General features: G+C 41.8%; 1 protein-coding gene across 1 annotated transcript in view; it reads right to left on the reverse strand.

Moving 5' to 3' along the window:
- Nucleotides 1-552: 552 nt before the first annotated feature.
- Nucleotides 553-17,101, reverse strand: part of EFCAB5 (EF-hand calcium binding domain 5) — a 32,193-nt gene continuing 15,644 nt past the window's right edge. The window contains exons 8-20 of the mRNA XM_031059819.1: nt 14,365-14,464; nt 13,027-13,680; nt 11,724-11,929; nt 10,341-10,497; nt 7,981-8,270; nt 7,176-7,348; nt 6,214-6,442; nt 5,358-5,510; nt 4,086-4,183; nt 3,067-3,320; nt 2,494-2,723; nt 2,208-2,304; nt 553-915 (exon numbers count right to left, since the gene is read on the reverse strand). Of these exons, the coding sequence (XP_030915679.1) occupies nt 788-915; nt 2,208-2,304; nt 2,494-2,723; nt 3,067-3,320; nt 4,086-4,183; nt 5,358-5,510; nt 6,214-6,442; nt 7,176-7,348; nt 7,981-8,270; nt 10,341-10,497; nt 11,724-11,929; nt 13,027-13,680; nt 14,365-14,464 (2,769 nt within the window). The 3' untranslated portion in view covers nt 553-787. The remainder of the gene's footprint in view (nt 916-2,207; nt 2,305-2,493; nt 2,724-3,066; nt 3,321-4,085; nt 4,184-5,357; nt 5,511-6,213; nt 6,443-7,175; nt 7,349-7,980; nt 8,271-10,340; nt 10,498-11,723; nt 11,930-13,026; nt 13,681-14,364; nt 14,465-17,101) is intronic.

Below are 17,101 nucleotides of genomic sequence, written 5' to 3' on the forward strand. Positions count from 1 at the left end.
GGGGAGTCGGGGGCGCCTCAGGGCAGCGGCGGGAAAGGTCCCCGAGGAGGGAGAAGCCCTGAGGGGGAAAAGCCCCCGAGACGCTCCTGGGGCCGAGGCTGAGCCACGCTGGTTCCTCCCCCCATCACCGACCTGTCGCTTGTTTCCTGCTAAAGACTGAAAGAGGAGTTTAATTTCCCAAAATGTTATTAAAAAAGTGATTCTGCCAAAAGGGACGTTATTGGAAAGATTAAATCTCACTGTAGACAGTGCAGTTGCTGTAATCTCAAGCTTTATCCCAATAAGAAAGCTTTTTGTGTATTATTAATAGTGTTAGGCTTTTCTGCGATGCATTCAGAAGAACATTACAAAATGCTGATTAACCATCTTTATTTAAAATTATTCCAAAAAGGTCCTTTAAGGAGACTGAACCTTGAAAATTAATGCTGTGTCATTTATGAGCCTTGTAACTTCGGAGCCATAAAGATGTCCCTTCCTCTCATTTTCTCATCAGAATTAATTTTAAAAACTGTAAAACTTTTATTAAGCCTTAAGGTAGCTATGCTGGCAAAATTCTTCCCTTTAATGTTTCTATTGCTTTTTCTTGGTAATCCTTAACAGACTCCGTATTATCTTAACTAATAATCCCTAACAGATTTAAGCCATATTAACAACAAATACTAGTGCCTATGCATAAAAAATAGAAAATCAACAGTTAATTTAATAAAAGATGTGAAACACCAGAATCACAAGGGTTAGATGAGAAATTAAGAGATTTAATTGGAGGCATGGTAGATGCCAAAAGGGGCTAAGGATGGTTTTGTTCAGTGTGTTGGGTCTTTGTGATCTCCACGAGTGCCAGGCAGGTGTGAAGCCACTGGTACAGGTATTGGGCTGGAGCAGAGTCCTGCTGCCACTCTGCTGCTTGAGGGACACCTGGAACAAAAAAAATAGCTGGAAATCCAACAGGGAAAGTCAAAACCACAAGCAGTGTTGCCACAAGAACAGAAAATCATCCCCTCAGCAGAGTTTACCCTGAATCCAGAAATTCCAGGAATGGTGATGCTTTGAAAAGCACACAGCTATATTGTGACAGTGACCTGTCAAGTGCTGACTTTCCACTATAATTTATCTTATTTTGTGGTGAATGGACTGCTATATTTTAATGCTAAACCAGCACGTATATTTGAGATATATGAACATTACCTGATGTTCATTTTAAAGGAATTCCCATAACTGTGAGTTATACCTGCATGCACACCCCTGGTCTGACACTGCTCTCTCAGAATAGGTTCCATCCTGGGAAGCCAACCTCTCCCAGCACATCTGCAGTTTCCAAAGCTACATTCTTTAATCTAATTACATCAGCATCCCTAACTGTCAGAAAACTGTTTTGTTCTTTCTCTAGGCCTGTTTTGTTCTTTCCAGTGAATTAGTTTAATATATATGAGGAGAACACATGAAAAGGAACTATCACTGCCTCAAGTGTTTACTCTTTATCAGTGGGCAGGGTAATGTTGATAAATATCCCCAGCTAAAGCAATAACTCTTGTCCACATTTGGCTTTTAACAGGCCTCTCAGACTGGTATTAGATCACAAAAAGAGAGATCTCAACGAGAACAAGTAATTTCTCTTACAGAGATATTGCAAATAATAATAACAGCCTCTTGACTGCTCTGGCACCAAAAAAAGCTCACGTTCATTAAAGCAGAAAAAGACAGACTGACAAAGAGCTCCTGTCTATGGCCCGTGAGTACACTGAGCACTTGGCAGATGGTGTTTATGAAGAGGAGGACTCACACTGTGTGTTCCTGTTTGGAGATGGGTCAGTCCCCAGGGCAGGGCACAGAGGTCTGAAGCAGACTTGCTTGCCAAAAGAAGCATAATTCTTCATATGTCTTTACATACTACTTGCCAAAAGAACCCTCATTCTTCAAGCTTATCAGGACGTTTACAATGAGATCACTTGTTCTGTAAGGTTTCAAAGCTGATCTGCTCCCCTTTCCTGAAGGCAGTGAATTGTGAATCTAAATTTAACAGGTTGATTTCTATTGACCAAAAAAGACTGCTGATATTGAGGACCCGTTACCTGTTGTTTAATCTGTTGTGAAATCAAAGTTAATTTCTGAAGTAAGGCCCTTAAAAGCATTCAGCTGAACATTGCCATTGACACAGTTTCATTGTTGAACCGTGCCTGGTAACCTCCCAATGAGTTTATGATATTTACCAGTGATGAGGTCCAGCAGCAGCTCTGCTTGAACTTGCAAAGATGAAGCAGTTGGATCAAAGCAATAAATCTCCTGAATCAAATTGTCATCAAGTTTCTGCAATGCAGAGAACAAAAAGTTAACGGTGTTTGTGAAAAGCTTACAGAATAAAAGATACGTGAGAAACATATAGGAAATCTATAAGCAATTAATTATTTCACTGCCATTTCCCCCTTGGGAAATTCCACTGCGTCTTCTTGGAGGAGGAAGAATAGAAAACAAACTCTAAAGAATTTGAATTCTCACCAGTTTACATTGACTCCAGCTCTCAATCTCCTCTGAGCCATTCCAGTCAGGATGCAAAAGCAGCAGCACAGCTTTAACTACCTCGTGTACCAGAGCTGGGGGCTCTGCACAGATCTTTATTCCAGCAAAGCTCTCAGCACCGAGTTTCAGGACACATTCACGCAGCTCCTGCAGCATGAACCGGTGGAACAGAATCCCTGCATGCCTCACATTTGTCACACGTTCTGCCTCTGCAATCAAAAACAAACCTCTCAAGAAGCTGCTCAGAAACATCTGCTACTGAGGACTTACATTACCGACTGACAGTCTATGTGCTAGATTCCTGAGGGCAACAAGGTGTCTGCTTCACACCTTTGATTTCAGCACCAAGTACCCTGTGAGCCAGAGTTAAAATCTGCCCATTCTGTTTAACTCCACTCTGCTAAGCTCTGAGGCTTGCTCAGGAGTAGTTTATATATACCAAGGATTTGTATTTGTCTTTCCATACTTGTAGGAAGGATACTTTTTAATATAGTTTTACTGAGATTCCTAATTTCACCCCAAAAAACGATCTCATATCTATATGCACAATACCCAGCACTTGTGTTGGTTCTCTTTCCTCTAGAGACCTCTGCAGGATCTCTGAGCAGGCAGCTTGGGCCATCTTTAGCATTTTCTGCAGGTCTTTCTGTTCCTGAGGTGGTAATTTCTTGTGCTGGCCGATGCTGATATCAAATATGCCGAGAGTTTGTCTTGATAGGTCATGGAGAGGTACTGCAATGTGGTGTTCTCCATAGATAGAAGTGAGAGTGACCTCTGAACTGTCTGTGCACTTGAACAGGTAATCTCTGAAATGAAATGTGCTAGGGTTTACAATCCTGGTTTGTTTTGGTGATTTACTTAGCGTATTTAAGATGCCATTCATCTCTTGTTGTTAAAATAAAGGTATTACATTACTAAATCATAGTTTGTTTCCTTGAACTGAAATTTGCACAGCTCTAAGTAGCATTCAAGGCATGTACACAAAGGAAAAAATAGCATTGGGAACATGATATTTCTTAGTCAAGGTGATTGCTGAAAATCATGAGAATTTAACAAATCTTGCTGTAAAAGCAGTTTGCTGTTTCTAACTGCATTGACATTTGTTCTAGACAGTTTTATAAAAAGTAAAAACAGCTGCTGGAACTGCAAATGGCTGCTCAAGCAACTTTGACAACAAGGATGATATCCTTAAAGGACAAGTCTGAGGATCTTGGCAGTGGAAGGAAACAGAAAATTGAAGGAAATGAGACTAATATGGCCAGGAAAAAATACAGATTATTCTAAAGAGCAAAATCATTCAGTGTAGGCTGCGGTCCTGCAAACCTTGGCAGCTCAGCTGGTAAGCATTAAGTCAGAAGTTTTTGCAGCCTACAGTCAAAGAGAAAATACTCCTCAGCCCTTCACAGTTCAGTGCCCTGTGCATACACACCAGAAGCCTTGATAGTGAGAGAGCTGAAGCCAGACACTCCCAGGGCTGCTCTGCCAGGGGCTTCAGGTAATGTGGGTCAGCCTGGTGCAGGTTGAGTCAAGGAGCAGAGGGGAGCAGTCCCATTGCAGGTGCTGGAGCCTACCTGAGGAGGTTTTCCTCTCTGAGGAGAACAACAGGAGACCTGTGGATTTCCTTTTGTCCTGTGTTATCTGTAGTGATCATCTTGCACAAAGCATAGTTCTGCCAGAGAGAAAAGAAAGGTTTAGCTGCATGCAAGAAAGAAACAGACATTTTGAAGCTTGGAGAGGGAGGAAATGGTTTCTTATAGGAAACTCCCATGTACATTCAAGAGCAATGGGATTGTTTAAAGACATCTCCCAACACTGCTAAGTTTTATTCTCAGAGATGGGTGAAGAATGTGCCCTGGATCTCCCTCAGCCAGACTATTTAATCCACCCCAGGCTCTACACTGAGGAACACCCACAGGCCTAGAGGTTTCCATTCTTTTTCCCATCCTCTTGAGTCCTTTCTCATGTCATGTTTGTGTCAGTGTGTCTTGACACATGAAAAGCACAGAGGGGACCGAGTGACCTGGCTATCAGGCAGCTAACAAGGGAACAGTGCTGAGCCTGGAATGACAACAGAACACTGCCAACATAAACCATGCTTATCAGAGGAAGCAGCTGAATTATGACTGCAGCAGATGTCATACAGACTTTGGGATGACATGGGATCAGTCCTAAATATTGCATATACTTTTTGTCTTCTTAACTCACTGGTACATGAAGTGACAAGCTTCCCAGGGCCTGAGTGCTGGCTGAACAACTGGAATATGACCTGCATGGAGTGGGGCTGCCTTTACAAGCTGGCTAATTGGGAACCAGTCACTTCCTGAGCTGTATTTATATCTTGGCTGCTGACATAAGTTCAGAAGAAAGAGCTAATATATTAGCTGGAACATTCTCTTGTCCCTATAAAATACCATAATTTTGACATGCAGAGGATCTCCAGAGAGAAGCATTTTCCCTAGTGGAAGTCCCAGACAGCAAAGCTATGGATGGATGGATGAAGGGATGGATGGGTGTGGGGTTCTGCTCTATTGGTTGCTATGCAGCAGTGAGCGCTGAAGTAGGAGAATACACCCTTTTCATATGGAGAAAGGGTTCTACTAGTAGTGCTTTTGAATTCTTTTACATGGAAGGATGAAAAGAATGAAGAGGGATCTCCATTACAGAGGGAATCTTCCATCTCTACCTTTGTAGCCCTTTTGTTGCATGAGCAGGCACAAGAATCTTGTGCAGGTTTCAGCTTTAATGATAAAACCACTGGTAAAACACAGGCAGCTGGAGATGGCATATCCTCTCTAAAGCAGCCTTTGAGCCCCTGATGATTCCAGAGCTTTTCTCTGCAGTACCTTGTCTGTGCCAGGTTCCACCAGATAGATTGTGACAGCGTGGATGCTGGGTGTCCTGGGATACAACCAGTCCAGAGCAGTGACAGCCACTTGTAGGACATTTTCCCGCATGCAGATGTGGTGGTAGGCTTTGCTGAATGCATGGCAAACTCCCTGTGAAAGCAGAATCCTCCAAGTGAGCCAGACAATTTCACACAATTTTGGAGAAAAAAGCTGGGAAAATGTTCATGTTGTAACAAATTGCTTTAATCAGAATTTGTAAAGCGGAAAAGTGACTGTGAAATGTCCCTTATCAAATGATGCCCTGAAGTACTCAGTACCCAGTCACAGCCAAGTCCTTAACCAGACAGAGCTGATTTTTAGTGGAAATAGCCAAATGGATTGGTAAGGTTGGCTTGCTGCGCTCCCTGCTGCCCAGATGATGCATCCACAGTGAGGCTGATCCCAAAGAGCATCCCAAAGAAATCCGGAGAGCTGTCACTTTTAATTATTCCACCACATAAGAAGTAAGGTTTTGTGTCATTTTATAGAAATGAACACAAATATGAGATTGAGAGCTTCAGGAAATAAAAGCTGCTATCTTTGGATTTGCAGAAAAGGTCAATTAACATCCTAGTCAGGAGAAGATTAAATAAATTACTGATGAAGTGATACCTCATAATAAATTTCAGATAAGATGCTAATCAGGAGGATACTGATAAGGTGGTCTCCTTACACCACTTTCACCATATACTGCAGAAGGGGACCCACAGATATCTTTTTACTTGTACATCTTACATTTACTCAGAACAAACATGTAAAATTTACAAGTTTTTTTGCAGGCTGGAGTAACAAACTGCTTTCTGATGGTGCCCACCTCATAGAAAGTGATCTCATGGGTCAGAAAGATGGATGTATGACTCTGGTCCCGAAGAGTGTCAAGTCCTAGAACACCAAAAACTCTCCAATGAGCATCATGCAGGGGCAGCACCAGGAGTGAACCTTTCTTCTCCTCCTCATGGTTGTCAGAGCTCCAGAAGTGAATGTTTCCGTGGTGCTGAACTCTTGGAACATAGATTGGCTTTCCCTGGTCAATGGCTGCAAAGCTGAAATATAAATTTATGACGAGGTTTTGTCAGGAGGAGCAGAAAACCTTTAGTGAAACAGTAAATACTGCAGCTTTGATCTCTCCCTGTTTTCTGGCATCAGAGAAGGAAGGTGTGAGCTTCATACTCTGACCACACTCAGCAATACCACATTTACCACTTGCATCCCAAAGGCAGTGGTAATAAAGAGGCACTTTTCATCCTTAGGACATTTTAAAAACATCAGCTAATGAATGGAATGAAAAGGAATACAGAAGCAAGCAGCAGTTACATTTAATAGGTTAGAGGCAGCAATGTTTAAAGAGACAAATATGTCTGGCTTTTGGAAATGACAAGTGAAGAAGCATGAAAGCTGTTTATAGCATAAACACTAGGGAAGGAAAGGCATTGTTCTCAAAAATATCCTGTGGATATAAACTGGCATAAGGGAATTAATTTTTAAAGAAGAAAATGTAGGCCCAATGCTACAGACATTTGCTAAAGGATGAGATTTATTAGACTGTGAGCTAATCTCCCCAAGGAAAGGAGTGAAATCCCAAACAGAGCAGTTCTAAGCAGAACATGTGGAATACATATAGGATATTGGATCATTCTACACCAGACTCTTGGGAGATTTCCTCTCTGGAGTACACTATCAGCCTCAGTTTCCCAAACCTCAGAGTATCCCAAACACTGCCCCATACATTCCAAGCAGTTTAGAGGAAAAGGAACAGGTATTTGCAGCTTCTCTTACCTGATTCCTTTCATGTCTCTGTGCAGTACTCGGTTGAGGATGTAGGGAGCATTGTCTGTGGTACAGGCCACGTAGCGCAGGAGAACCTGTCCCTGCTCTGGGGAGAGCTGGTTCTCTTCCAAAAGGGCAATGTATGCACTGATTGTCTTGTTATTCCCGTGGGCTTCCATGTCCTAGCAACCAAATATTCCCCATTACAGTCTGTATATTAGCCACTGGCACTTAATTAATGCACTTAGCAATTGTTTAATTTTTGCTGAGATGCTGCTCTGGGTCACCGAGTTTGTGTGTCACCAACCCCATGACGTGGCTGTGTCTCTGTGACAAGCACAAACACTCGGTATTTTGATTGGCAAGGGAAACTGATTTCCTTTTCCCTGTTGCTAATGAAAGGAGTAAATAGAAAAATAATCCCTAACTATAATCTGTGCCTAAGAAAAAGTCCTATGGATTTCTTCTCCAATAGGAGATTTCTTTAAGAAAAAAACAAACAAGTACCAGAGTTGCCACATTTACAAACCTAGACAATACTGCAAGAACACTTCAGCTACACTGAGAGAAGTTTGGCTTTGAAGAGGGCTTTTTTGTTGAGAAAAACAGCTAAAGTTGCAGCTATAAACTAAAAATGAAACTATTTCTACTACAAATTAACCATCTTTTCCCAAACTGACTCTGGTGTGTTTCATTTCAGAAGCTCCAAAACTACAACTATGGATTTCCAGATCTGCCTTGAATCAGGTCTTCCATAAGTGAGACAAAATTATCCCTGAGATTCCTTCAGTACTGGGAGAGCAAGGATGCCTACCTGGTACAGGGCCTTGATCACTGCTTTGTACACTGGTTCCATGTTTGTTCCACTGGTCTCAGCCGCTTTCTGGATATCCTGCAGCCATTTCCTCCTGGCTGAGCTTTGCAAGCTCTTGATGTGACTTTGTTCCACACTTGTGGTCAGGAAACTCACCAAGTTATCCATAGTTTCATCCTCATTGCCAGTAAACTTGGAAGCAATTAATTCAAGGAAAATCTGGAATGCCTTTGGGGTTATCTTCCCCACTTTACTGAGCTGTGGGTATCGGGAGAAAAGCTCTTCCTTTGCTAGTAGAAGAAAAAAAGAAAATAAGAGGGAAAATTTAGTTGATTGATCAGTTTTGCAAAATAGGAAACAAACAAGACCTAAACAGGCTTTGGGTGGAGTCCATGCAGCCTATCCTTCTAGGCTTCTTTTAGCTGTCTCCTACATGGAAGTGGGCACACTGCCCGGTAATCTCCAGTTTCCAGACTGGATGCATCCTTTTCTCTAGATGCCTGCTTCCCTCCCATGACAAAGAATCCCGCACAGCCCTGGTTTCTCTCCTGGTGCTGCTTAACTCCGCAGCGGGTCTGTCAGAGCTGTCCCAGCGCGGGCAGGCTCTGCCCAGCCCCGGCTCTGGGCTCACGGGGGTGCTCTTGCACAGCCTGAGCAACGTGCAGGCGCTGCCTGGCTCCGGGAGCCCCGGGCTCATGCCGTCTCTGTGACTGATGCTTCCATCATTCTTTCTGCATCCTGTTTTCAAATCCTGTTGGACCCGAAGATGTCCCTGCTCATGGCAGGGTGTTGGAATAGATGATCTTTACAGGTGCCTTCCAATCCAAACCATTTTATCATCATTATCACAGATTTTAGCTGAAGAAGCAGCAAGTACTAACTTGGCCTCAATTACAGTGGGGCCATGATGCTTAATGCTGTCTTATCCAGCCCATCATCTAAGGAACATTCAGTATTTTAATTTAATTTCTGATTTTCTGACAGAACTAGGATGGAGAATTTTTTGATCATATAAAATATTTGGATTTTTACCTCCACTTTCTCCTCACTTTGAAGAAAGAGATACAGAAAAAAAAATAGACATGAAGTTGAATGTGCTATGATCACTTCCTTCACTACTGAGCCACAGCATAATGAATTATTTTCCCCTTTATATCTAATGTTACACTTTTCACTTGCAGGGATAATCAAATAATTCTACTCACTTTTTACTCTGTGTTTCCATCCAGGAGAAGTGCAATATCTGTGAACCCTTCCCCCAAACCTGCTTGTCTCACACCCTTGAGAGATTAGGTTGAGGCTGCTAGAAATAATTCATGCTGCTGCTAGGTGGTATTGATTTTGCTATTCTCCTTTTCTATTTATTTGTCCTTTAGTTTATGAGCCCTTCATGGAAGGGACTGTGTCCTTCCATATTTCCATGGTACGTTCTGGCATGCTTTGAATGCAAGAGAGCAGTGAACTGCCAGTTTCTCCTGGCTGGACAGCCTGGATATTATTAACAGTGACATGCTGGTGTGCTCCCCACCCCACCAGCTGCCTTCAGTGAGCTAAAGGATAAAGAGATTTTTGGTGGTTGCCAAAGTGAGCCATTTTTAGTGATTTGCAGCAGAACGAGCAACATGAAGATGAGCATGGAGATGAAAAAAACAGACCTGTCCACCCAAGCACACATGCAGTCATGTTCTTAATTGCTAATACTGTGTTTCAGAGCACCTTATTGCCCACATGTTAATATGCACAAGGCTGCCAGACAGGTTCAGGTGAACCTGTAGCACTTCTGCTGGACTGAAGCCTTTTCTATCAAGGACCAAATGTGCTAAGTTTATGCAGTGAAATAACCAACAGAGAAGTGATATTCAAGGCTGCTCTGTAATTCATAAGAGCTGTGTGACAGTGTGAATAACTACAGGCTATTTGAGATCTATAAGGAAAGCTGCTCACTCCTGTGAGGTACATTTCTGCTGGAAGCACAGCAAAATGTATCTATTAAAAATAGCTGGATAACACAGATGGACCGGACTAAAAGTGCAAACATGTCCTCAGGCTTTATGTGTGCTTTTTCACTGCCATATCACATGTATACATTGCATGTTACAGCTGAAATAATTTTTCAACTCATCCCAGTGCCATTAAACCATTGAGCTCCTTCTCTGCCTGGGATTCTTACACAGGAGGAGAGGATGGAGCAATGCATTAACAAATAGGTCTGGGTAACTGTTACTTCCCATTTTACACCTCATACTGTGTATGCTTATGATTGCTTGCAAAACCAAACTGGTGCTTGCAACAGCCTCATTAGCCCTGCCACTGAATGGTTGAAGCCTCCTGTGTTGTTCTCAGCAGAGATTTTTCCTTACCCTTCATCAAGGCCTCTTTTCCCTCATGTCCCTTGAATGTGCTCAGAACAGCAATCACCTCTTCCAGGTCCAGAGACCCACATGCTTTGCTGTCCCACTTTTCAAACAGTGCCTCCAAAAGATGTTTCCTTTGCGCCACGTGAGACATGCGGCGAACCTGCAGCAGAGGAACAGCTGGTGTTTGATAACTCCTGGACATTGATGCTGGACACTACACAAATGGGGACACTCCAGAAGTGTAAAAATTCAAAATTCTGCAGTGGTTGTGCCAATCACATCATTCCTATGGGCCAGGCCAAATCTATATATACATGGCTCAGACCTAGAGATGAATCATTAAACCTGGGAGATAACTTAGAAACACTAAACACAGGTGACAGTTCAGTTTACCAAGTAGGACCAGCACTGCAGAGAGTTATTTCACAGTGAACAAATTAAGCCTGTGCTGGATTTAAGGTGATGTCAGCTCAGGTAAGTGCAAGTTTCCCAGAACACAAATGTCTCCCCAGCAAGAGCTAACCACAGCCTTGTCACTGACATCCAGAGATGTGACAGTTCATATTTCTGTACACTGTTATTTTGCTGGTGCTGCCCTGAAGTGTGTGGCTCCAAGCAAACACGTTACCATTTGTCCTCTAAACCCAGCATAGAGGGATAACTGGCTGGAGTGGAATTCACTCAAAGGCCAAAATCCTGGCCGTGTGTGCTGTGTTCAGTGAGGACTATGGAGCCGTCAGATCCAATATCTCATTCAAATTAGGTCAGCAGCACAGAGGGAAACCAGAAGGAGGTCTGGGGAAAACACAGCTAGAGAAATGCACCACAAAACAGACCTGAAGTGATATGAGGCAAACTGATGCTGGGCATGAGGAAGGAGAATATTTTTTTACAACACATGGCAAGAGTACCTTGTAACTTAAAACCAAGTAAGCCTGTGCACATTCACATCCAGCCATGCACATAACAAACCCAAACACACTTGTTTTAAAATCCTCCCCAAACATCCACAACCTCCTATGTACATGCCAGTGCAGTAGGTCAGAGATCAGGTTCTTGGCTATTATAAAGGTGAATAAGCAGAATGGAATGTTTTGGGCTCTTTCACAATTAACTATCAACTGTTGTCTCAATGAGTCCGACTCTAGGACAGACAGACAACCTCTAACAGGATGAGTCTGTCATCACTTCCAGAGCTGAGGGCTAGGGATGGAGCATCCATATGAAGACAAAGGGGTAAAAGGTCTCCTGAAGGAACAGGAGATGCAAGGCTGCAAGTGGAGAGCTCTGCCAGCATCAGATTAACAGTTGACTTTGCAAAGTGTTTGTGGGCATTTGCTTGGTTTTTGTTTGGACATGGGATCAGCAAAACTTATCAATATTTACTTTTTCTCGTTGTTTAATTTTTTCCTCTTCTGTCTGTTTGTATTCTCTTTTGATAAATACAGTAAGCCTCTTCACAGTAGGCAGAGAAATGTCTTCATCAACAAAATTGTCCATGAGCTGTACAAACTGTGGCAGGGTGAGGCAGCTTGCAGCAAAGCTGAAAGAATCCTGACGGTTCTGAATCTCTGCCACACTGGAACCTGCGTCTGAAAGGCAGAAAGCACAGTGTGTCACAGGAAGCCAAATGCTGCCCTAAAGCCAACCACGTGGCAGCTATCAACACAGCCCTCAATCCTGCACTTCCTATCCAGGGAAATTACAGCTGAATACAGACTGACTCCATGCTGAGTAAAGGCCTTAATCTACTTATAGAGCTCTAATAGCAGCTCTGCAGATCCAGTCTGGCATGGATGCCATCCTGCAGCCAGGTCAAACCCTGACTACAGGTGAGCTGGAATTGCTGTTACTCAGCAGGGGGCTGTCTGAGACAAAGACCACACCGAGGGACTGCTGTCCCAGACAGACAGGAGGCACATCCAAGGACTGACTGAAGGACAGGGTAGTGCTGTGCACTGGAAGTTACCACAGAAAGCTGTAGGTCCCAGGGGGCTGTACCATCAGCTTTACATGTGAACCTGTCACTGGATTGTTCACACAATGCAGGCCCAGTTCTTGCAGTGTTCTAAACTGTGAGACACAAGAGTGTTCACAGAGTGCTAGCAAGGAGGTTGGCCCTTCTAGAATGTTTAAGAAAATACCTCTTTGAAACACAGTTGTCTGATCACAGCCTTCCTAGAACAAAGGCCTTTGTAGACAATGAAGTAGGATCATCCTTTGGAAACACAGTGAGAGATTAAAATAAAAGGTTCCTGCTAGATGATCTCATAGCTCATCTCCCTATAGGCAGTCACAGTCTAAAAGTTATTTAAGTAATTTCTAGATTTAATATGCTCAGGTTCCTGTCTTGCTATGGTAATATTACAGAGTGAAACAGAACATAAAGTTTCTCCTTATTATAAAAATGCTGCTGCTTCACAAAGTCCCTACTTGAATTAAAGTGTCTGCTGAGGGCCTTGAATACAGATCACCAGCAAAGTGACTCACCTGCCTCCTGTGAGAGGAATAAGCTCTGAAACCTTGGCAGAAAACACCATGCTGAGAAGATAGCAAAGCTTATGGTCTTCTCTACTCAGAAATCACTCACATGGTTTTGAAATGGATTTAAAACACCCTGTAGTTAAACCAATCTAAACATATACATAGAATCTCATTAAAGTCTGTCAGAAAAAAGAAAATACTTTACCCTGGTCATGCAGTCTTATCTCTGAGCTTGTCTGTTGGTCAGACTGGCTCTCATTGCTTGCAGAGGTTTCTTTCACAGCCTGTTGGGAATCAGTGGCATCCGTGTCTGTCACAGCTCCCTCTCCTGAGGCTGTGCTTGTACCTTCAGGTGATATCCCTGTAACTCCACTGTCCTCTTGACTAACTTGCCCTTCTGATCCAGGTTCTCTGTCTGAGGTATAATCTTCTTCTGGTTTTGTTTCTGTCTCAGGCTCACTACCCAGGATGGATTCCTCTGGTTTTTCAGATCCATGCTCTCCATCCAAATCAGCAGCTTCAAGGCCAGTGCTGTCCACTGCTGACACAGCATCCTCACCTTCCTTCCTCACTTCAGAAACACTTGGCTCTGCTACTTCATTTTCCTCCTTGGAAATTCCTCCAGTTTCAGTTCCATTCATGTCCATTTCTTCAACAACTTCTTCTGTAACACTGGTGCTCATTCTGTCAGTCTCTTGCCTATCATCATCTATAGGTTCATATCCTAAAATCTCTCCCTCAGAAATTTCCGTTTCAGACCAGATCAAACTTTCACTGACTTCCTCACAAACTTCCTCACAAACACCAAGGCTTCCCCAGAAATCCATAAGATTAATATCTTGCAGATCAGTTATTGGCCCTAAAACAGAAAAAATATGTGTAATCTGATAGTGTCTACTGGTTTTATCTTCTCTAGTATTGCATAAGAAAATTTAAAGAAAAAAAGGTAATGCCAAGTAAATACAAACTACCAGAAAGTATCTTCTGCAAAGACACATCTCAGAAACACAAAACTTCAGAATAATGTCTTTGCCTGCAGAGATCTACTCTTCTGGCTAAGTACTACACCACTTTTCCTTTGAAATAAATATTTCATCATTCTCTACACTAAGAAGGAGGGATGTAATTCACCTTGCATTTGATCTCAGCAATTAATTAATGTCCAATATCTTTAAAATATTTTACTTTCATGCAGATGATTCCCTCTGTTTTTTCTTTTTCTTTCTGGAGGTATTTTAGTGCAAACACAAAATTAACTTCTAATAATAATTTCAGAAATAATCTTTCTTTAATTCTATTTCCTAAAAAGTACTTCAGAATTTTGTAGCAAGGAAAACTTTTGGATGCTGAAGCATTTCTGAACATTACATCACAGTTTGCCAAATGTGCTTGCAAATTCTGGTGTATAGGTCATAGCAGTCATTTGGGTCACTTTTTTGGGCTCTGTCCATTTCTGGTAACACTTATAAAACATATCTGAACCATCCAGCCTTGTGTGGACTCCCAGTGTTTTAACCACAACTGAAACATCCCATGTGCTCACATTCTCTGGGGTTCCAGAGTTCCCACTTATGACTCGCAGACCTTCTGTCATAGAAGTGTCTCAGCAGGGCCAGTATTTTTTGTCTATCCAAGACACCAACCTAGACAAAAAGATTACAATTATTGGGTTTTTCCTGTGGTTCTTTGACTTACATCAACATTTGCAGCACTACAAAGGCACCATCAGCCAAGAATTACCTGTGGCTGATAATTATCCATTACCAGAACATCACTACAAATTGCAAAGAAGTTAATTTATTTCATAAAGGCAAAAATTTCTTCTGGGCTGAACTGGAACTCTCCACACATATTACTTTGCAGGCTCTTCCTTTTCCATGTCCTTGACAAATTACAGTGAGAAAATTGTAACTGTTCTGCCAAAGGAGTTCTTTGTGTAAAGATCAAAGCTTCAACACTTCATACTCTCAGGACAGATATTGATTGCCTGACAGTACCATGGAAGAATTTCCATGTATTATGGGCTGTGCTGTGTTACTTCAGTGACTGCACATTGTAGTTTGGTTTTGTGCCCCTTCATCTCCTTTGAAGTGTGATGTATTGGCCTGGAAACATAATTAGTCCAAAAATCCGAGCTATTATGACAACCTCCCTAATTTCCTTTAAAAATTCATAGACATTTGACCACAGAGGTGAGAGAGGTATCAGCAGTTCCACTGCAGAGGAAGGTGCAGAGTTTATTAAATCCTAGTTGCTCAGGGTGAGTGTACACAGACGATAAACTCAGGAAAAGGCAATGAAATGGGTCATTTCCAATCAGGAAATTGTGGGGTTTAAAAAGTAAAGCAAACTAAATGATTGCAAGTTTTCCATTTTATGATATATTCCCATTGCCATTATTTAAGTCCTGCCACCTTTGTAATCTCCCTCCCATTAGTGAAATAGAGTAGTTAATTTGGAAACAGATTTACTTAAGTTCATTATTTGTAGTGAATAGCTTTCCATCTGAATTATTGATTTCCTTTTCACATTTTGTTCTTAGATTAAAAACTGCAAAATGCAAATTTCACCAGGCTTTTAATTTCTTGTGAACTTTGCCTGCCCTTAGACTAAAGAAATAAAGGAAGAACTTTGCTGTTCTTTTCTGGAAATTAGCTCAAGATGACTGCATTGTTTATAACCTGAAACTGTAATTATTGGCAGCAGTAGTTAAAAACAGAGGATATGGAAACAACCCAGAGATACACATCTCACCAACTGGTGAAGTTAATGCTGGAGCTAAGTGAACACATCACATTTGCTGGTACAGCAGCACCTTCCTCTACAAGGAAGGGGTTTTGCCAGTTCTGCAGAAAGGACCAGAACTGAAATGTAAGAAGCCATCTGGTACAATTTTAGTGCTTCAGTATCTGGTAATTTAATTACTGCTGGTAAAAAAAAAATGCTGGAAGTCAGGATTGAATTTCAGCTATGGGTGGGTTTGGAACAACAAATGTCATCACAGAATTCTGTCCCTAAACTTACAAGATGTAGGTCCTGATTCCCAGTATCTTGACATTAACATACAGATACCTTGCACGCCCCTGTGCAAACATTTCTTCTTGTTATTTGTCTTTCAGTTGAATATATCAGATCATGCTCTGATCCATTTAGGAGATGCACACACACAATGTTTTAAAGGTGTTCCCAGATCACTGTGGAATATTTGGATCCTCCATTCAGTATTTCCATTACATACACCTAATTTTCCATTCAGATTTCCTCAGCTGTTACTCGTCACAATCATCTGCTGGTTGCCCTGAACTTTGTAGTACTAATGCATAATTTTACTTCATTAAAATGGGAATACATGAATGAGATATTATTAAAAAGAAAATAAGGATGTTGTTTTGGGATTCAGTTACCTTTTTGTCATATTAAAATAATATAATTGGAGGATTTAGATAACTCAAATTCTTGAGGAGTTTTTTGTTATTTGGATCCAATAAGCTTATTTTTCTATAAAACAGGTATATATATAAAAATAGATAAAATAGCTGAAATTGTCAAATATTAATAGGGATTTATTTAATTATTTAAACATTTCCAATTTACACAGATTTGCCATTTTAGCAGGGGTTCCTGTTATTTCAGGACACTTTTCCTTACAACTTACCCTGGGAGGAAAATGTCACCGTACAGTCACCTATAGAAGAGAGGAGCACTACAACAAGAAACCATTTCCAACTCCTCTCCCCAGCTGTGCTATTTTCCCCAGTTCCTAAATTTAGTAGAAAAGGTGACTTTTCTTTGCACTTGGTGTGTGACTAAGGAGGCTTATGACAGATTCCTGCCCACCTGCCCTTCGTGCAGCACCTTGTGAGCAGGGCAGGTACAGCCTCTCCCCTCCACAACAGAAATCTGTCTGTGTTTGTACAGCTGCCCAAAACTCAGGGCAGCTTTAGTGCCCAGGGAATTGAAACACGTTGACCTAATTTTTTTGTCACCTAGATATTGGCAGGTGATGATTCTCAGCTGTTTTCAGCAATGTTCTGTGACCTGTGAGTAATTCCTTTGGCAACACAGACTAAACCAGACTTGCCATTTAATCAGGGATAGGTCAGTGTTTAACCATTTGATTGTTTTTCTGGAAATGTGATGTGTGTATCCTGAACCCTACAATGAGCTTGTTAGTGAGCAAGAGGGTAGAACAGACACTTAAAAAAGGTCATGAGACAGCAGACTTTGTTGTTGCTGTACTGCAAGAAAGATAATCAGGGGTGCCTCAAACTACATTGGCT

This window comes from Geospiza fortis, unplaced genomic scaffold (assembly GCF_000277835.1).
Source record: "Geospiza fortis unplaced genomic scaffold, GeoFor_1.0 scaffold538, whole genome shotgun sequence".
In the NCBI taxonomy this organism is placed as follows: Eukaryota; Metazoa; Chordata; class Aves; order Passeriformes; family Thraupidae; genus Geospiza; species Geospiza fortis.